Source organism: Nicotiana tabacum, chromosome 17 (genome assembly GCF_000715075.1).
Source record: "Nicotiana tabacum cultivar K326 chromosome 17, ASM71507v2, whole genome shotgun sequence".
In the NCBI taxonomy this organism is placed as follows: Eukaryota; Viridiplantae; Streptophyta; class Magnoliopsida; order Solanales; family Solanaceae; genus Nicotiana; species Nicotiana tabacum.
In genome coordinates, this window is record NC_134096.1 from 141981433 (window position 1) to 142002412 (window position 20980).

General features: G+C 39.2%; 1 protein-coding gene across 4 annotated transcripts in view; it reads right to left on the reverse strand.

The window, feature by feature from the left end:
- The window catches only part of LOC107801589 (uncharacterized), a 33331-nt gene that overhangs the window by 1351 nt on the left and 11000 nt on the right, over positions 1-20980 (reverse strand). The window contains exons 6-33 of one of the 4 annotated variants that reach the window (XM_075235226.1): positions 18810-18905; positions 18617-18679; positions 18449-18508; positions 16712-16780; positions 15647-15728; positions 15475-15527; positions 15302-15400; positions 13947-15179; positions 12731-13732; positions 12326-12661; positions 11606-11864; positions 11297-11519; positions 10684-11074; positions 10026-10175; positions 9714-9935; positions 9384-9605; positions 7755-8411; positions 6893-7153; positions 6453-6800; positions 5590-6002; positions 5053-5482; positions 3283-4581; positions 2838-3098; positions 2265-2555; positions 1708-2181; positions 761-1192; positions 237-515; positions 1-30 (exon numbers count right to left, since the gene is read on the reverse strand). The exon at positions 1-30 is cut by the window's left edge and continues 522 nt beyond it. In XM_075235226.1, the coding sequence (XP_075091327.1) occupies positions 1-30; positions 237-515; positions 761-1192; positions 1708-2181; positions 2265-2555; positions 2838-3098; positions 3283-4581; positions 5053-5482; positions 5590-6002; positions 6453-6800; positions 6893-7153; positions 7755-8411; positions 9384-9605; positions 9714-9935; positions 10026-10175; positions 10684-11074; positions 11297-11519; positions 11606-11864; positions 12326-12661; positions 12731-13732; positions 13947-15179; positions 15302-15400; positions 15475-15527; positions 15647-15728; positions 16712-16780; positions 18449-18508; positions 18617-18679; positions 18810-18905 (9735 nt within the window). Of the gene's footprint in view, positions 31-236; positions 516-756; positions 1193-1707; positions 2182-2264; positions 2556-2837; positions 3099-3282; positions 4582-5052; positions 5483-5589; positions 6003-6452; positions 6801-6892; positions 7154-7754; positions 8421-9383; positions 9606-9713; positions 9936-10025; positions 10176-10683; positions 11075-11296; positions 11520-11605; positions 11865-12325; positions 12662-12730; positions 13733-13946; positions 15180-15301; positions 15401-15474; positions 15528-15646; positions 15729-16711; positions 16781-18448; positions 18509-18616; positions 18680-18809; positions 18906-20980 lie in introns of all 4 variants that reach the window. The other 3 variants (XM_075235227.1, XM_075235224.1, XM_075235225.1) reach the window with 3 other exon arrangements.

The following is a 20980-nucleotide window of genomic DNA, read 5'->3' on the forward strand; positions in this document are numbered from 1 at the left end:
GTACATCAGATCATCCTCTACCATGCGAACCTATTACATGAATTCACATGGAGTTCAATACAATTTCAGTGAACAATGCAATTTGGATCACTACCGCAATTATGTTACAACCGAATAAAACATGGCTGCCTCAAAACATGGCTGCCTCAAAAAGTGGCTTCCCTATTTCTGCTAATAGAGCAAAAACCGGACAATGTAACACTATTTTATGAGGTAAAGATGGGTTTAGTAATTACCTGAGACCACACGGGTATAATAATAGGAGTGTGAATGCAGATGTGCCGCCGTCGTGATTCCTTGTGCTTGTCAAACATCCGATTCATCACACGGAAAAGCTGTAAAATCCGTTCATCACTTCTAGCATTTGGTGTTAAAGATGTCTGAACAATAAAATGGCGCTGAGAACCATCTGATCCAATCAGAGTCAGACGGCGGAAGCTGCTTCCATGTCTCCGCACTATTGGAATATCAGCTCCCACCCTGTCTAACTTCACAGTATGATCTGGCGCAACTTCCTAAATGAAAGACAAAATCAGGGTGAAGCACCATAATATCTGGTAAAGCAGAAACAGAAGAAAAGGGAAACCGAGAAACAAGTCCCGTTGAACCATGGATACATTTTGTCATCTATATAACTAAAGCCTTATGAATACATTTTGCACCTGGAAATTCATGTCCCAGTTTTGGTATGGGCTTTTATTGCATCCTTTTGACTTTACATTCTACTTGCATTCGGAAAGGAATGGACTAAGATACTTGCCTGATCGGTAAAATATTGCCCTGGAACTTCCACATCAACAACATGAAAATCTCTCAACACCCTACTTTCATCTTCCAACTTCAGCACAGCTGGAAAGCGGTCCTCCACGTTGCTTTGCAGGACATTTTTCCAATGCTTCAGTCTTTCAGTAAGTTCAGAAAGAGTTGCTGGAAATGTTGCAGTACTGTCAGGATCGAGATCACGTTCAAAATCCTGCTTGTATTCTCTTACAAATTCAACATGTTTGTTCACTGCATCTGCTGAGAAACATGCTCTACACACACCAGAAAGCTCCTTCTTCAGTGACTGAGGAACTTCAGCTGTAGTTGCAGTAGGGTACTTGTAGCAACGGTGAAGTAGAGCATTAACAACTGCCAACAGTCTCTCCTCTGGCAAAGTGACGAATCTGGATCCGATCTCAGTGAGCAAGATCTGAGATATTTTTTCAGAAGACGCATCAGCAAATCTACTTACACTTGAATGACAAAATAAATTTAAAATTGATAGGGTATCCATTTTGAAAAATCAAAATATTTATTCGTACTACACAAGTTGGTGTTTTTCTTATGTAATACGAGTACTTATTAAGCTTCCAAGAATCAAACCAATAATTTGGTAATTTCTTTTACGCCAAAATTACAAAAGCAGACAAAAGATAAGTCACGACTTCGAGCCCCTCCAAATGCTTCATTTTTTTTAATTTTCATTCTCTCCATAATGTCCAAGGTACACAGTATGAAAACCAGAATTTATTTTTCTTTCAGATGGTATCAATGAAAAGGTGCACAAGTTAAAAGGTTCTGAGAAAACGTAATATCCAATCCTTTTCCTTATCGAATAGCATCCTTCTACAGTATTAATGTTTCACAGCTGTATTAACTGAAAAATGGACGGGTTATCTCATCTAACCAAACTTTTATTTGTGAAAAATAAGCAAGACCAGTCACCTCAAGTTCACTGGCAAGATTAGAATGTTTGCTGCGTAAAGTTTCCATTATATCTTTGGCTGCATCAAAAGCACTGGCAGCAGATGCAACCAGAGTCAGAGCACTATTACGGCGCAATGCAGCTTGACCACCATCACCGCCTGATGAACTCTGATGTAAGGACTGGTCATTACCGGAGGGCATACTATTGTCTGGCCTTTCAGGTTCCTGAATTTGAGAACTACTGCCATCATGTGACCCAACACCTCCACCGGACTGAGCTCCCTGGGGAATATGATTGTCAGCAGCTGATGAACCCCCACTCTGGCCAGCCATTCTAGCATTCCCATCAACAAGGCCCATAGATCCAGCTGCACTGGCACCAGCAACATTTTGCTGCATTCTCTGCTGTGCCATTGCCATTCTACCATATTCAGACTTATTTGCAACATCACGGCGCTCAAGCAAATATGTTCGCAACCAGTAATACAAAGCCTACAATTACATGCAAGATGGCATCAGCTCTGAAGGTCACTGAGAATATCAAACACACAAAACACCGACAATCACAACATTACCTGTGGATAGACGGTAGCAACTTTTAATAGCACAAGCTTGCAATGTGGAGCTTCCGTCCTCTGCAAGGAAAGTAATAACTGTGGAATCCAAGAAAGCCAAACCCAGTGGGGTATCTGTTCCAGGTACTTATCAAATGCCCTCCCTACGGGTTCATTTGGAGTATCGAAACTGAGAAGATATAGAACCCGTGCAAGATGGCTTCTGGAATTAGGAATACCAAATTTGATGCCTTGTAAAAAGCAGCTAACTGCATACTCTAACCAAATCTCTTCGTGTGTTTCCTTATAAGCCTGCCACGGGTCAAAATATAGCATCTTAAGGAATTCTTTTTTTTTTTTTTAAACAAAAAAAATTCCCGCAATAAGCAAATACATAGGGGCAGCCCGGTGCACTAAGCTCCTGCTATGCGCGGGGTCCGGGGAAGGGCCGGACCACAAGGGTCTATCGTACGCAGCCTTACCCTGCATTTTTGCAAGAGGTTGTTTCCACGGCTCGAACCCGTGACCTCCTGGTCACATGGCAGCAACTTTACCAATTACGCCAAGGCTCCCCTTCAATAAGCAAATACATACCATGTCACAATAGTTTCCCCAACTAATCCACCCCTTCGGCAGATTCTTGAAAAGGCTGATGGCATTTGAATAAGCAAGATTAGCCCCTTCGCAATCATTAAGCTTCAACAGAAAGTCTCCCTTGAGGCGAAAGATTTCAGCTTTGTGTTTAACAGAAAAATACTCCAGATTAGTACTGTTTATCAAATTAAGGCCGCTAGTCAGCTCTCCCTTCATTTCTAGATAAGCCTTTGCTTGTTCTCTTATTTTTACAAAAGCTTCCTGTAAACATACGAAAGAAAAGCACATCAAACCATGTATATCAAACTATTCAAATTTGCATCCTTTTTCTTTTCAGGATACTCATGTCTGCTCTTCTTTTTTTTTTTTTTTTTGGGGGGGGGGGGGGGGGTAAGCATTAGTGTTGAAGGAAACCAAAGTAGACAAAAAAGACAGTACGTAATACCTGAACTTCCATGGTCGAATGTCCATACATTTTCTCCAATACAGACACACACACCTCAGAAAGTCCCTGCTTACGAGCAATATGAGCAAGCTTATTGACATTCCACGCCTTGTCACGGTATCCAAGGTGATGCAACTGTGAATTTGTAGTACCAAAATCCTTAAAAGCATCAATCACAGCATTATACATTTCATTCCTCCATTGAAGCAAATCATACCAAACAGACGAACTGTCCCATTCATTTGGTATCCTCAGTCTCCACGTCTCAAGGATGTCCTTAAGATCCGCATATAGGCCACCATGAGCCCCAACAACAGAATTTCCAGAAAGTTTATTTCCATTGGCAATGTCCACAATTATCCTAGCTGATTCTTGAACTTCAACAAGTTGTTGAAATTGCTGTAGAAGGGGAATTCTGGCATGAATGGACATTTCAGGTAACTGCCACCACTGTTCCAAAGCAAGATCAACACCTTTTCCGACAATGTTTTCAGCCTCTGCAACGCCATTTGTACTCTTCTCATGGAGGGAAAAATATGCCTGAATAATACGAAGTTTTGGTGTCTCCTCCACTTGAGCCTTAGGGATAACATGGTCTTTCAAATATGCCCAATCAGGCTGTTTCCACAGACTATCAAGCAATATCTCATAATTCTCAACCATCTTACCAAAGTCAACCAACACATCCCATTGACTGAGTTGGCTAGCACAACTTAGCCACTGCTCCTCCCAGAGACACATCTCAGCTTTTGGTACCGTATTGTTATAAGTGCCTTGGGTTGCTTTAACCATGGCCTGGTAGAAGAGACTTTGAGCCCGCTGCCAATAGCCATGCTGAACCAGTGAAAGTCCAGCCCGTGTCTCAGCAGTAATTGACCTTTTCTTCCACAATCCACACCTCATATCTTCTTCATTGAGTAATCGGTAAAGCTCAGCCAGAGACTCCGAGCATTTAGTATCATTCAAAAAAAGCATAACATGACTTTCCAGCAGGGCTAGCGCAATGTGCCATGCATTGTAAGTCTTTCCAATGTACTTGATTAATTCACTAGGCATTCTAGGCTGAGGATGACTTAGCTGAAGTCCTTCCAGAAGAGCTTGCACGACATTTGGCCGATGGGTTGCCTGCTTCTTATGATAGTCCTTTGATAACAGAGTTATCATTGGCTTTGCAAGGGCTACCTGTTCTTCCTTGTGCAAAGTCACCCATACAATAGGAAACACCAAAACCCAGAGGTGATATGCAACGTTTGCATCTGTGTGTGCCAGTTCTCGCAGTGGAATGACAAGATCAGCAACCTTAAACAAAGGAGAAATCTTAAATGCAACAAACTCTTAAAGACAAAAAGTGTAATGCAGACCATCAATATGTGTTAAAATTGCCGTAACATAAATCCCACAAGGATGGCTAGAATCAACCTTTCAAATATGCAAGAGGAGCCACATAACCATATTAGAACAAATGACCCAGTCCGTTAAGTGTATATAACTAAAGATGCATAAACAAATCTAAAAGGAAATTCTGCCCAACAATAGGAGAGCAGAGTTTCAAAAGAAATGCGGGTAGAAAAAAGATCACTATGCAGTTGCAGAACAACCGAAATTTGACCTAAAAGGAGTTATCTATAAATAAAAAAATAAACAATAAACAAGGACCTGAGACAAATAATCATGATCATGAGTGCTTACACCAGTGACAGAGGCTCAGAGGTATCTGTCTCATGGAAGACTCAAGACAAATGTTTGTAAGCTAAACGAAAATGCCATTACCTGGAGCTTGCTCATTTCATTCAAAAACTCTGTATGTTTTGCCACAAAACTATCAAAGGTTAGAGGAGTCTCTTCCGAACCTTCTGGAACATCCAAGACCATTGGTTGTGGCCCTGTAGAATCACCAACAGAACCTGACACCACAAGTGGAGGCACCTTGGCAGAATTTGGAGCCAGCGTTATAGACTTATTCTCAACCAATATAGCCAAAAGAAGATCAAGCCCTTGCTTTAGCCAAAATACATCACTCAGAGCCTCCCAGTCTTGAATTTGGATGATGTACTGCAATCTTGTGAACAATGTTCTCCCAAGGGATTCATGATAAAGAGAGAAAAACCTCATTCTCATTTCAGGATCTTTTGCCCGTAAACCAAGCAAATATTGCCTCTCTACCTTCTGGAAAACTTCTTGACGCAGAGAAAGAGCATACCTGGAAATCAACAAGGTCGTTCCATCCCATGCCCATGTTTAAAGCAAGCTGAATTCCCCCTCAAATGAAAAATAAATGAGCAAAAGTAAAAACGAAGGGTTGCTTACTTGTTTGAATCTGCACAAAGACCATAGAGAAGCTCAAGATACTTTTTGTCCCACTCTTCTGCAGGACTAGGGGTGAAGTTCTGTTTATCCACTTGTGAAAGCCTCTGGAGGAAAGAAACAACATCTTTTGGAGAAAGAAAGGTACTAGATGCAATAGCAACTCCAGGTTTAGTCATGTCCACTTCAATCCATCCCTTTATTACATCTAGTATGCTAAGCAACACAGAAGGGTCAGTACCCTTCTCAGACAGCAGGGAATTGAGTATTTGTGTTACAGATCGTTTACAATCTGGGATGGCCATGACCCTTTCATTAATAAGGCCCAACACAGATTTCAGGTTGGTAATGACAACTCCGACATCAGCACCTTGACGAGAAGATGTGACAGCAGAATCAGGATCTGATCTCTGACCCTGTAAATGGGAGTATACCATGACTTGTGGTCAATAAAATGCACTACATTAAAAGAATCCTGCCTCACGTACAGTTAAGAGAAGAATTGGGCAAACTCAAACTCAAGAAAAATGCATAAAATCAGCTCTAAGGTATACCAAAAGACACTCCAGAATCATTAAGGGTTTGAGTTATCCATTTAAGTGCGGAACAAGACCTGAATTGGGATAATATTCATAGATCGCTTACTCTTTGTATACGTTATGGAGTCTCGACTCCGTGTTGAAAGCTATTTCTCGTATTTTGACTTCTTTCAATTCCAAAGCTATTTCTCGTATTTTGACTTCTTTCAAAGAGCAATGAATGCTCTTGAAAATGGTTTTATCAAATAATACATCCCATACTCTCACACTTGAATCAGCAGAAACTAAATGATAACAAATACAGCAATCTGAAACATAATGTAATACCTGCCTCACATGGGATCCAATGGATGACCCCATGTCTCGAGCCAGGCGCTGAAGAAGACGGACCAGATTTGCTGGTTCAATAAAGTTTTTGTGCACCTCTGCCAAGGTTTTGATTACATAAAGCACAAAGCTGACCATGCTACCTGAATTATCTTCTCCAGAAGTCTGAGGAGCTGCAACAGCAGCAAGGTGCTTCTGTATAAGCTCTTCTACCTTTTGATACAACATCTTCACATCTTGTGTTGTACTAGCTGCTTCAGGAGGAAAAGCAAGGGAAACCATTTTCAAGAGGGAGCAAAGTGACTTCCCAGCATCAAGCACTTTGTATTTGAAGCACGGTTCTAGAATCTGTAAAAAAAAAAAAGTATATCTGAGATATGATGCTCTGATTGGAAGTGGGGTCATAGGCATGAAGTAAATGTTTTAGCCTAGGGACATACCTGAGATATCTGGTTGATATTGTTGCGGATGAACAGATGAGGTTGCTTCTCCAATACCTTGTTCATCACATCTAGGCCCTGGGCCAGTGCTGTGGTAGGGTCCTTTGACTGAGAAGGTGGAGCATTGCTGAGCAGCTTCTCCAAATAATTAAATTTGACATTAGCATTTGGCCACACCTCCAAGGCTTGTGATAACAGATCCAAAGCTTGTTTGTACATCAAACTTGCTTCCTTATCTTTGGGCTCTATTACTAATGCTACCTAATGCCAGACCTCAACAAGTTAACACCCAAGAATGAGGAAACATTAAATCATCTAGCAAAGCAAACTGGTAATGTAAAATGGAAACAATAAACTGAAAAAGATAACACCTTATCCTCAACATATTGAAAAGAAAACAGAAGCATGACTCCCGCTTGCTTAAAATGATTCAGCTACATCGCACCATGGTTCCCCCGCCCAACCACCACCACCAAACAAACAAACCGAGACACAAAAAGAAAGTGCTAATGATTGAACGTGAACATTAAACTGTAGCTTCACACAACAAATATTGGATTAAGTACCGAGTTCTTTCGAGATGAGTGAATAAAGGAAGTGCAGACAGAACAGAACTGCTTCAACGACTTGGAAAAGAAGCATCTCAGGAAACTAAGTTTGAAGACCCACATAAGCATTTACCAAATTTAAGTTGTACGCCAACAAGAGCAAATCACAGGCAAACAAAAATAGGATAAGATAGAATGCCCTGTCTTATTTTAAGAAGTAGATACAACAGAAGCAGTGGACACACACAGGATAAAATAGAAAGAATTATGCTCCAGCCTAGAGTTTCAAAAAATAATTCAGGAGAAAGCCATACTCTGATAAGAAAATTAATAATCATTTCCTCCATAGCTGCATTTGGCTTAAACTCTTCATCTGGTTGCCCACCAGATCCAGGAGTTTCAATATTAGAAATTGAAGAAGCACCACCAGGCGACATAACACAAAGGGATTGAAGACCAGGTTCAACCTTCACGCGCTTACCAGGATCTTCTGAGAATGAAGATCCATCCATTGGATGCTTAAGATCAACACTACCAGCAGAAGCATGACTCAGTCCATCAGCATTTTGACCAGTCCCATCATTAGCAGGTACTATTTTCATTTCGCTTTGTCTTTGTCGTTCCCAGTTCACAACCAACCCAGCAAGTTCAATTGCAAGTCGTCTATTTTCAGCTGTAGTATTATATGGCAATCCAAGGCGACTCAGAGAGTTCACCATCTGAGGTACAAACTGTGCTCTACAACTGTAGAATAGATCTGAATGGCGAACTATGAGCTGGAAAATGTGGATGAGATTAGGGATAGAATGACCCTCCTCAACAAGAATCTTTTTAGTGTAACGTATCCAGATAGGCATACGGGAATCACCAAGAGGTAACCTTCTTGGAAGTGCTGGCATGAGTATATCAAGTGCTTGCTTAACCAACATTTTATTCTCCGGCTGGCAAGTCCTGAGGAGAGCGACAAATACCTGCAGCAACTAATTCCCCATAAGATTAGATTGCACAAAACGAATATCACGGCACAATATAGTTCAGAGACAAAATTTAAGATGTATGAACCAAATTGGAGGACTAAAGGAAAAGATCAAATCAGGAGCGAAATACGTTACATCAAACATTAATAATAAAAACCGCACGTTTTTTCATGATCCTCGTAATGAGGTAAAGTAGAAATGACTAAAGGGCATGATCAATAAGGAGCAAAATATGCTGCATCAACCATCAATAATCAAAACCACGAGTTAATCCATGATTCTCAATGAGATAAAGTAGAAAAGTAATAGGCATCACAAACTCATGCAAACACAACCTAGCGTATTCTATAAACACTTACAAACATTAGCTCAAGATTTTTTATCCTATTTGTAAGCATAAAAGATATAAAAATCGCCAAATAAGCATTAAAAGAGGAGACCTGCAAACTACTGCATACATGGACAACAAACCTGTAATCAAAGTTAGCCTCATTACAAACAGCATTATAGTGGTAGGAGGCAATGGGATATAAGAGATATCTCCCAAACAGGAAAAAAACACATAAGTACTAATGCTTGGTTTATATATTAGTAGCAGAAACAGACAGAACAGAGAAAATACCAAAAACCTATCTACACTAATGCAAGTAGCCTTTGGAAAAAATCCACGAGAAGGTTAGAGCATAGTTCAAGAAAGACAACATAGAAACATGTCACTGATAAGAGTGCATCAATGAAATACTATGCCATTGATTGATGTAGCTAACAACAATGAGGTGATTGAATACGATGTGCGTGTTTAAGCATTATATATATTTATGTTGATACGCACTAACAAATAAAATTTCAGGTGAGATAAGTCGAATTTATCTGGGGGAGTGCTTTTTAACTTATAATAAATAGAACTTTACACCAGTGACATATTGCATGCAGATGGCAACGTGGAACCACCACAAATAGTGGTACCTGAAGTATAATTTTCTCTGGAGCTTGATAAGCCTCCAAGAAATGGCAGACATTAACAAATGCCCACTGTTTACTAGCACTATCTTCACGTTTAAGATGATTCCAACCAAACTTTATAAGTTCCTTCCGATGATGAACAAGGTCCGTCTGCAGATACTTGAGAAGGAGAGTAGCGAGTTGCAAAAGCTCTATCCTCAAAGGCTCATCATAATCAGCAGAGACCTACAAAGATAAATCAGGAAAGAAAATGAAATATACCCAAAATCAGCATAAAATTATCAGTAAAAGAAAATGAAGGATATACGAACATAAAGAGATGCAATCATTTACCTCTTCAGGAGGGTCAAGAAGCTTGTCAACAATAGTCTTAATTATAGCAGAGTCAACTACATCCCAAGTCTGACCATTCTGAAATGCATGAGCAAGCATTGGAAGAATAAGCATTTGCATTACAACCACCAAATGATCAAGACCAAGTTGTCTCGATTGGAAAAGGTTCAAAAAATGCAGGAGCAGGGTTCTCTTCATGTTGGATGGATATCCTTCAGCAACCTTAATGGCAAGCCACAATGAGTTATCAAAACAAACACTTCCATCTAGAGAAAAGAACTTGATAGACAGATAGCAGCATTACAAACATACCTCAATGATATAAAACTCCTTCAAGAAGGTAAAGTCTATACGAGTACGAAAGAGGAAGATGGAAAGGATATCAAACAGAACATTGATTTCAGTTTTATCATGTCGCAAATAATTCAGGAAGCATTTGACAAGCCATTTGCTCTCTTTGACCTGCAAATATTTATCCCATAATTTAGCAGGAAACTCATGTGATAAACAAAAATATAAATAAAACAATGGCCTGAATATATGCCAAAACAGAAGCACAATTAGGAGAACTTGGCAATATAATGAAAAAAAAAACAATAGTTTTGGAACCTCAGAAATAATGCAATTATCTGCCAGCAATAAGAAAAAAATTTCTTGACTATTTAAGTGGCATGACAATAAAAGGTAAATCATCCTCCTTTCCCCGATAGATTGAGGAAACTAATTATTATTTCAACAAAAACAGCATGAGAAGGAACAAAATGGGTAAAAACGGCCAAAGTCGCACACAAAGATCTCAAATATCAAAAGCAGAATTCACAGAGCTAGGTTTCGATTCTATGAAGCAACCAATGAGATAAAGTTTTTCATGCATATTGAACAAGCACTTCGGAAAGAAACAATTATCCAGGGATGATTATGTAATGAAGACTACAAATACCAGTTTGCACGAAAATGCAACACAACTTGCCTGCACTAAGTTTAATTCCTGTTCATTTTGCAGACGGGAGATTCTTGCTGGTGACTTCCACATCAGTACCAGCGTATCAAAGACAACACGATTGTTCTGTAACCAGTTAGGCATCAACTTGACCAAAGTTTTCACCAAGGCAAGACCCTGGAAATAAGCATCCTGAGATGCCACATTGGTTGAAACTGAAGGGACAGAAGCCTCGGCTTGAGCAGCAGCAAGGCCTTCATCACCAGTTGAAGTGCTTGGCCGACTCAAAGATTCTTGTCCAGCAGGTGCATCAGATTTGGTAATAAATTCAGGAAAGGCACTTGCAATTATCTTTTCTGGTGATTTTGCAAGTTCTTCTCTTAGAGGTTGTCCAACATCTGACCTTATGATGTACATAAACCTGCAAATTTATGAACCATATCAGAAAACCATGGAAGCATATCAGGAAACAGCCTCTCTACCCCCTCTGGGGTAGGGGTAAGTTCTGCGTACACTCTACCCTCCCCAGACCCCACTGGTGGTATTTTAATGGGTTGTATCAGAAAACCATGGAAGCAAAAAATCTGCATAACTGCTCATAATGGAACCATGAGAATGCAATTTCAACAAGTATTCTACTTACCGCCTGAAGTATTTAGGTTGACATAATCGAGCAAGAAAGTAATCAACAGCAGCAGTTGGATACCGATTCAGGAACTTGGTCAATGGCAGCCTATACGGACTGTTAATCTCACTGTAAAACTGCCCAGGTGGAAGGGCTGCTTCCAAATCTATAGTCAATGTCACAAGCTCATCCAGAAACTTCCCAGCTGCAGAGGGAAGCAGGTGGAAGAGTTCGATAATAGCTGCATCCATAAGGAGAAATACATGTCAAAAACAAAAGTATATTCACTCAGCCCGTGTGATTATTAGGAGCAAAGCTGTATCCTACCAGCAGCTATTTTTGGTTCCTCTCCAGCCTTCCACGACTTTTGGCACTGTGCTAGCTTTTCAGGTTCCAACCATTTCCTAAGATGCTCCAGTAACTTGCCACCTAAGGTCACATTAAACCAATTGGACAGAAGTTCAAGCAGGCGGGCCAAACCTTGAAGAAGAGGCATGCTGAGATTTTTAGTGTGGGCCAAGTTAACCAATATAGGTCTAAGACTACTTTGTAGAAGTTCTTTTGGCATCCTTTGCTGTTGTATGACCTACATAACAAAGATACCATGAAGGAAAGACCAAATTAGAACTAATGAAGAAATGAATTGACCGAACAGTTATATCATTCAACAGAGAAAAAAAAAAGCATCCTGCTAAGCAGGTGTCCGTTATCCTCTTAGGGAGTAAATGATGAGAACCTAATGTTTAAAACATGCTCGAAAATGCCTTCAAATACAACATTCAATGTTCTATGCGTGCACAAAAATCAATCCTCTTGCAACCCTAACTTCATCGAGTTTTTGTCAATTTGTATTTACAGTCCTGCAAACTAAATACTATAACGAGTTATTTTTTCTCCCAACGTCAACAGTAAAGAAATGTGCAAGGGAACGCAACTGTAACCAAATGACATCAGATCCAGTAATAAGCCTTGAGCATGGAAGAATAGAATATCAGTAAGTGATGATGGAATAAAAAGAGACTCTGATTTCAGAGAGCTAAAACCAACCTGTCGCAACCCTTCCTTTGCAACAGCTACAATTTCTAAATTTCTGCTTGTCAGAGACTTGAAGAACATTGAAATAATTTTTGAACGCAACTCAGATTGATTTTGGGTTTTAAAATCGGCCCACGCCATAGCAGTGCAGAGTAATTCAATGCAGGCTGTGCGCAGTTTGTTTAACGAGGTTGCTACCTTAGGATTCATAAATTTCATAACCCATACTGTTTCATCAGCCTCAGCTATTTGCAATGCTTCTTGCAGGAAATTGATTAGCTCCTGAGTCAACTTTAGAAGTGGAGGTCTCAAGGCCAAGCAAAAGTTCAAAGCTGTAACAGTCCCCACCTGAAGATACAAGATGATTAGTTCAGCAAGCAAGAAAATGATTATAACAACTCTACCAACAAACCTCACCTGTTGATCAACAGTCTTTGACCGTAATGGACGTAGTATAAGAGGCTGAAGCAAAGGTTGGTATAAGGGTTCAAGCAACTCAGAAACCTCACTACCAGTCCTGCTTGCCAAAAGTGCTAAACAAGACTGCACAATCTTCCTCACATTAATAGACACATTAGGATTAAATAACTCTGATGCGAAGTATTCAACAACTCCTTGGAAGCTTTGCCTCCGCGCTTCACTATTTGCTTCATCAACATTATTCACCACACGAAGAACTTGTGTAAGCACCTGGCTGGTCTCGTCTTGCTCTTTAGTGGCATAAACAGGAAGTCTCTTGAGGACGTAAACAAGTCCCCGCACGATACGGACTTGGAAAGCACACAAAGTTTCAACAGTGACTTTCCCAACCAAAGCACCAAGCCCCATGACTCCCCCCATTTGTGCTTGCCATGTACATCCAAAGCAACAATGCAGAAGACGGGGCAGAAGCTGCTCAAACACAGGGACACGAACACTAGGAGGTGGAGAATATACAGGACTCATTGATGGGCTTGAGACAATCATAGGTGTGGCAGGACCTCCTCTTGACATCAACACATCTGAATGTTTCGAGCGAGCAAGGAAAAGAAGGGTCTCAGCAAACACATTTAGTGCATTTAAAGCTGCCTTGGCATGCAGTCTATTTTCATCCGCCAGGACATCCACCAAAGCATCCAAAAATATAAGAGGGTCCAACTCTTTCAGGTTGGAAGAAGTACTATATCTTGACTTTGCACTAATGCTGGTGCTAGATGAAAGCACAGAGGCACCAACTGGAGTAACTGAAAGAGAACCATGGGCGGCAGAGCTTTCTATATGAAATACAATGGCAAAATGTCGACAGATGCTAATGACATATTCATCCTTGGAATCATGCAGATCCGCTTCAGCACTTGCCGCGATAATGGTCATAAGAAGAATTTTAAAAACAGATCTTTCAGCAAGGAGTTGAGTCTTTGTCTTGACACCCAGGTCAGCCTAGAAGCAAGGCAGTTTCAATATCATTAATTTGAATTCAGATGGAAATAAGATAAGAGGTTACCCTGAAATCTTCCTTACTCTCAGGCAACTACGTGATCAGATAAATTTCTGATATTGATGTAGCCAGCAACACAGGATAAACGCATTACCAGCAATAAAGTAATCAACAGGTTTTTTGGAATAAACACAACAACTAAGTTATATCACGAACCTTTATATCAGATGTCTCTGATCTTCTCCAAGATGGATCAACTGAGGAAACTAACAAGGTCGATAGCATCCTAGAAGTCAATCCATCATCAGTAGCGCTACCAGGAAGATTAAGCTGAGAGGACAAGCATACACGAAGAAATTTCAGAGCTTGTTTTCTGTAGAAAGCATCCACAATGACACTTCTTTGCATGACAGCAGCCACCGCAAGATTTATACAACGATCTAAAGGCACCAAAAATGGGGTGGACGGTTCAAATGTAAGGATCACACGAAGCCCATGCTCAGGATTTTCCTTGCATTCAAGAGCAAGAGGTTCTTTGAGAAAACGCCTATTACGCCCACCTAACTTTCCAAGGAGCTGCAGAGACTTCCCACCCCAAGGATAAGGTGCAGGCCTCAAATGAGACCATAATGCCAAAATCACCTCGGACATGACATTTGCCATGCTTGGTTCCAAAAAATCAGGATTCAGACTATCAATCCAAAACTCAAGTGTTCTTAAACCAAGACTCACTAGGTCATCACTACCTTTAAGACACATAACAAGAGGCTTCATCAGGCGAGGAAGGTGAGGTAACAGTGAACTTAATCGTGTAGGAAGGGTCAAGCAAAGCTCCAGCAGAAGCTCCCGCATATCTTCACCATTAGGCCCCTCAAGCAAAGCCAATAGCATATTCAAACAGGGTTGCAGCATAGGAATCAAGTCACGCAATAGAAGTTCAAATTTTCCTCCTGCAAGGGCACGGAACATTGTACGAAGGAGTTGCAAATAACCAATGGGTTTTTCAATCTCGGATGCATTTTTCATGCAAGTTTCCATAATAACATGCACATGAGGTTGCAGTATGCGCTCACAATCTGAAGGAGCCTTTGCGACAGCACCAAACAAAAACCGAAAAAGATGCAAAACCAGCTTTGCTGCAGGTGAATCTGGATGCTTAAGGACATCAAGTTTGCTGCTTACAAGGAAGTTAACCAGGACATCTGCAAATGGTCTGAAAACTTTTGGTGCTTGCAATAGGGTTGAAAATATGTGGACTAACTGTGTGTTAGAAATCATGCACTCAAACAATTCAGGCATGCATAAGGAGAACATGTCCATCAAATCTCGTGGTTCCATAATAGCCAAAATCTGGGAAAAAAGGTGGATCATTTCTCTCTCTTCGTCCTTCTCCTTGAATAATGCCAAGCAATGAACACCACTTTTAAGCACACCAGAAGCTTTCCAAACCTACCAACAGTGAAACATGAAGTGAGTTGCAGAGTTCCTCAGCCACAGGCATTCCCTAGGCAAAGATTAAAGTGATGCAGTTGAGCCACTAGGCAAGATCAAATGCTGCATTAGCATAATACCTCGTCTTCTCTCATTCCTTTAAAAGGTTGAGGTACTGATGAAGTAGTTGATGCTGAGGCAAGAACTTGAGGAGGCGTTCCCTGGGTGGATGCCGAAACCTAAAACCAGTTGGACCACATAAGAAAAGTAGAATTATGATGGTGAAACACCAGGCACAGTTAATGTTCTATACCTGTGATCGCGGCAAATGCGCATGGGTGATGCTCCATATTATGGTTTTCATTCCTGAAAGACGTAAAGGTGACTAGTCACAATGAAAAAGAGCAGACCAACTCAAATTAAAATAGAGCAAGATGGTTCATCTAACAGCCATGATGAACAGGGTAATGTTAGTGAATTGTTACCCATAACCAAGGTTTTAATCAGATGCTTGCAATCACTGACTTCCTTAGAGTGCTCCACAGGGACTTGCAAATTGAGTACTGCCTGGAAGAATATAATTCATGATCAAGAGAGAAGACCAAATAGAATTATGAAATTCAATCACAAAACCATACTACTAAAGTAAACTTTTTTGGCACTTCATTTTGACCTCTAGTCTACGAGCATTCTTTCAAGCAAAAAGAATAGCAAAGACGGACAAGCAAGATAATAAGCTAGTAACAGTATCACACTAGCGCAAAACCTTTATACTGTCAGACTCTCATTCATCAAGAGATTCATGATCTAATATGCACTAAAAAGACATTTCCCACAACACTCAGGAAGAAGGTATAATTATGAGTACAAAGTTCATGCACATAAAGCATTCTTGGCAGTAAGAAGTTTATTGTTACAAATCAAGGGTAGAAAGAGATTTTCTTTTATTCTATTTATGGCTCCCAACAACCTCCACATATAAAAGAAATAACATATCTTACTTATCAGAAAAAAGGAATAACAAATCAAACTATAATGTGATTATAACTATTGCTTTAAACAATTTATTCAACTTGCCATTGAGAATGCAAATCCACAATACATATGGGAAAAAAAAAGACATTAGACCTAGAAGAGTTACATACAACAACAACAACAACAACAACAACATACCCAGTATAATCCCACAAGTGGGGTCTTGGGAGGGTAGTGCGTACGCAGACCTTACCCCTACCTGGGAGGTAGAGAGGCCGTTTCCGATAGACCCTCGGCTCAAGATAAGGTGGAAAAGAAGAAAAGGAAAAAAAGAAGAAGAAGAAAGAGGGGGGAGAAAGAAAGATGAGGGGGACAAAAGACGATAAGGAAAAAAAGGAGAAAAAGTAGCATCAGATAGTAACAATCGGTAAAAGGGAGAAAGAGTAGCATCATAAACGCCTCAATTTTGGAGCCACTAATGCTTCATATCATATTAAGAAAAGAGAGCTCAAACAAAGTTATCCAACTCGGGAAAGCACTGAATTAAGGACAGCAAAGAAATTCACCAAAATTACCTGCACCGGAAGTTCTAATTTTGACCTCAATGTAGATCGACCTTTCACATCATCCCCCTCTTCTAGAAGCTACAGTCCAAATATACAGAGAAGTATTAGTCTGGACATGGCTGATTGGTTAATAAATGGGAAAAACTGGGAATATCCAACAAGTAAGCTCATTTGATGTCATTGTATTCAGGAAGTCACTGTGAACGTCAATGAGCAAATACACATGTATTAACGAAATTAAACATCAACAAAAAAGTAGCTAGAGCTATCATTTTTTTTGTTTCCCCTTTTTGGGGGGGGATAGCTTAGAGCTATTCTTAATATTGAAATTAAGTTACAATTATAAGTAGTTTCTGCTTGCCGGCGTGCACGCATGCCTTGCTAAAGTCTCGTCCTTTTTTTTTACAGAAGTTTATCATTCTTATATGGCAGAAATGCAATAAGGTTGCATACAATAGACCCAATGAGAGCTAGACCTTCCTGGGAACCGTGCACAACAGAAGCATAGCACACCAGGATACCATTTTTAAGTTTATCATATCTCCGGTGGCAACACTCTAAATTGGGCACCTGCTCTGGCATCACCACCTCCATCGCATCTAATCTAGTCACATATTGACCATTTTTCTACGACTTCTTTTTTTTAATGGTATTAGATCTTGGGTATTGAGTCCTTCGGCTAAATATTGAATTTCCAGTTACTCTTCCAGAGTCTTCAGACCATCTGAATATTGAATTTCTACTCACTGCTCAAGAAAAGTCATCTTCTCTTCTCTTTTTCTGTAGTTTTTGAGTTTGGGCTTTCAGTCCCTCCACTAGCACCAAATCTCCGGTCACCCTTCAAGAGAAATCTCTTTCTCCTTTCTTCCTTTATGATTTTAGAGATCCAATATTGAGTCACCTCCTCTAAACGTTACATTTTTATCAATGTTCCAAAGATTCTTCTCCTCCTCATAGATTCGCGGTTGCATGGTTAGTTGTTACTGGGTAGATTTTGTCACAATCAGGACAAGGAAATAAAAGCTGATCCAACTTACTCAATTATTTTAGTTTTGATATACAAACTCATGTTAATTCACCATCTTGAGTTTGAGGAACGTGTTAAAACTTAAAACTAAGAATATGGTTTATGTATTTAGATTGACAAAATCTCTATACACATAAGACTATATTAAAGAATATTTCATAAATATTCCCAAGGATACACAGGATATTTTGTATTTGTAGAAAATTTACCTACTTAGTTAGAGGTAAAGAATATCTATTTACACTTTTTACATAACCTTACACTTCTACATAATGAGCTATTCTAGTACATTGTTCAAAAAATTCAAAACCTGTTCTTTTCTATTTTATTTTAGATTTCTATTTTTCATACTTGATATCTTTAAGTTTCTAATGAGTTGCTTGGGAAGGGGAGTGGAATCATAATACACGGATTAAAAATTGGATTACAATCTGGTCAGGTTGAACAATCGATACAGGTGGGAATTGGGATAAGAGAAAGGGAGAGCCAAATTGGAAATTGTATTACTATTTGAGAGTTTGATATTCTCCAATTTCCCCACACAATATGGCCATGTAGCTATACAAGATACTATAAAACGACCGACCACAACAGAGTTCAGTGCAACTTTGAATACAGAAAACAAATGAGGGATAAGTTATATGGTGTTTAATACAGGCTTCCTGTTCCGCATCCAAACACCTAAACTTGATAAGTTGATAGAGTTACAGATTGATTACCTGTGGAATTGTACGCTTAAACGTGTTGAATTTGCCAACAAAAGCATCCAAAATCCGACCCTAACACAAATATACTGACATGAGTTCTAGTACACAAATAACTGAAAATAAAGTGTGGTTGTCCAAGAAACCAAGAAAAGTATTGAAATATGCAGTGGTAGCCCAGACCAACAAAATCCTTGCTTCATCCATGGAGTGTTGGTCGACACCTTTCTCAAAAATCGGTTCCACCTGTCATAGGAAGAAAGATATCTTTGTCAAATTGAATACTGACCACTAGCCACCATCTTAAGGTCCAAATCATCTGGTTACACTACAGCTGCAATGACAGGGGAATAGATATTATGTAATGCATTCATACCAGATTTAACATCAGACGAGCACATGTGGTATGGATGCTGAGCGACAAAGAAGCATCGTGCATGTTGCTTGAGAAAAGATAAATTATCCGTGATAACTGCACACAAACAAATCAAGATAAACCCTTTTCAGTAGTAACAGATGAAAAGAAAACGTATGCATACAGCATAGTCAGTCCAAAGATGGGGAGAAAATATAAAACACAAAAGAAATTTGATATTCTAATATATAGAAGAGCCTTGGAAGCAGCTGGCCGTTGTCTTGCCAGCTTGCCGACCAAGGCCTCTTTTTGTCATTTCACATTTAGTTTTTATAACTTGTTGATCATTTAAAGTGGCTCTGAATTTTGATTGGTTCAAATAAGTTGATTACCGTGCTAACTTTATTAATTTTTGTTGTACAGACTTTTTAGCCCTTTAAGGGAACCGTGTGTGCTTTGGAGTGGGTCCATCTCCCCTTACAATTGCGGCTGAATAATCCATTTCCATGCCTGACAACTTTTTATATTCAAACTTGCTCATTTCTATTTATGCTTGTGAGGAGACAAATGTTTGGTTAACTCATTCAACCCATTATTTATTAGAGGAAAATTTAAAATGTTTGAAGCCATTATTAGCCTTCATTCGTATTCCGCTTGTATTTCTCTGTATAAAATGGTGTATCAGACAAATAAAACGCACATTTTTAAACTGTATATATTCATGAGTACTTCTAAACTCTAAAGCTCATAGCTGCCACTATCAAACTGTTTAGAAATTCTCAAGAACTAATTTTGTATATCATAAGCTAATAATAGATATTATGGTAATTTAGTTTTATAAATTTTCTCCAAATTAATTTGGTAGATCACATACTAAAATTATTTTATGTGGTGATTGATTTTTTACTTAAAATTGTAATGCACAAAAAGTTCTACTAGATGTTAATTTATTTCAACGGAGACTTTCTTTTTAAAATAAATCAAATTATTTTACAGGAAAAGATTTATCGAATCATCTTGTAATACCTTTTACTACGGTTAACTTTGGTAATTTTAGTTTTAAAAGCTCTTGATATGGCGACTGTATCAAATAATATTTGGGTTAGTACAATACGTGCACAATGTTTTATGAAATAGTTTGGTAAATTCAAGTTGAAGAAAAATATTTTGCAAAAGATATATTTTATTTTTGGGTCATATTTTAGTTTAATTGTCTACTATAAAGTTAAATTTCATTTGAAGGTCTTTTTATCTATTCAAAACTTTCTCAAAAGGTTTCCAAATAAATCTGTAAGTGAGCTCTGAGGAATACATAAGGTTTTTAAAGTTTTGTTTACTTCGCAATTAATAACCTGTATTAACTAAGAGTGTACTTTCTAAACAATCCAAATGAAAATGAGATGAATGGAGCACACAAAAAGGTATTAAAGGTTCATAGTTTGTAACTTTGCTCAGGTGAGCAAGATAAAGCTGGATTCGGCAAGAATCTCATTTTTTGGTAGTACGAAGGGGGTCCATCCGCTTTTGTTTTCGAATAAGACTAAGGCGTGCCTGTTGCACTGCGTGGTAACAAATTTCATTGATTGATCGGATTTCGACCACAAAGGAAGGGAATTTTCTTGTCCCACCCGTGTGGCGCATCAAATCTTTCAAGAGAAAGAAAGAGGGGATCCCTGTGGTTAGACTAACTGGCCGAGAAGGTTAGCGAGGTTCCTGCCTAGACAAAGAGGACTTTAAGACAGCCTGTGGATAAGTACACTAGGGCTGGAATGCTCCTTTCGAAAGAGAGTCTCGACGTGGCGGTGTAGACTCTCACTCTCAGGGACGGATTGAACAGCAGCTGTTAGGGAACAGGGTGGTGGATGACGTAAAGGAAGGGAAGGCCCATCCCGTGCTTTCGAGCGATGATAAAGCTAACGAGAAAAGAGTGAATCTTCCAAATATCTAAGGTTGAAACTTTTATAACATCTATCAAGCAACAAACTGAAATAACAAAATTTATTAAAACATCATAATTAAATTAGGTATCTAAAAGAAAGAGAGTTAGAACCAAGAATGAGTACACAAAATTAACATTATTAATTCAAGCATTTTACTTCTTTTGAGAATTTTTTTAAAAAAAATTAGAATTGGTTGCTATTGATACACATGTTTATTTCCTCCCTTTCATGTATCTTATCTTTCTTTATCTT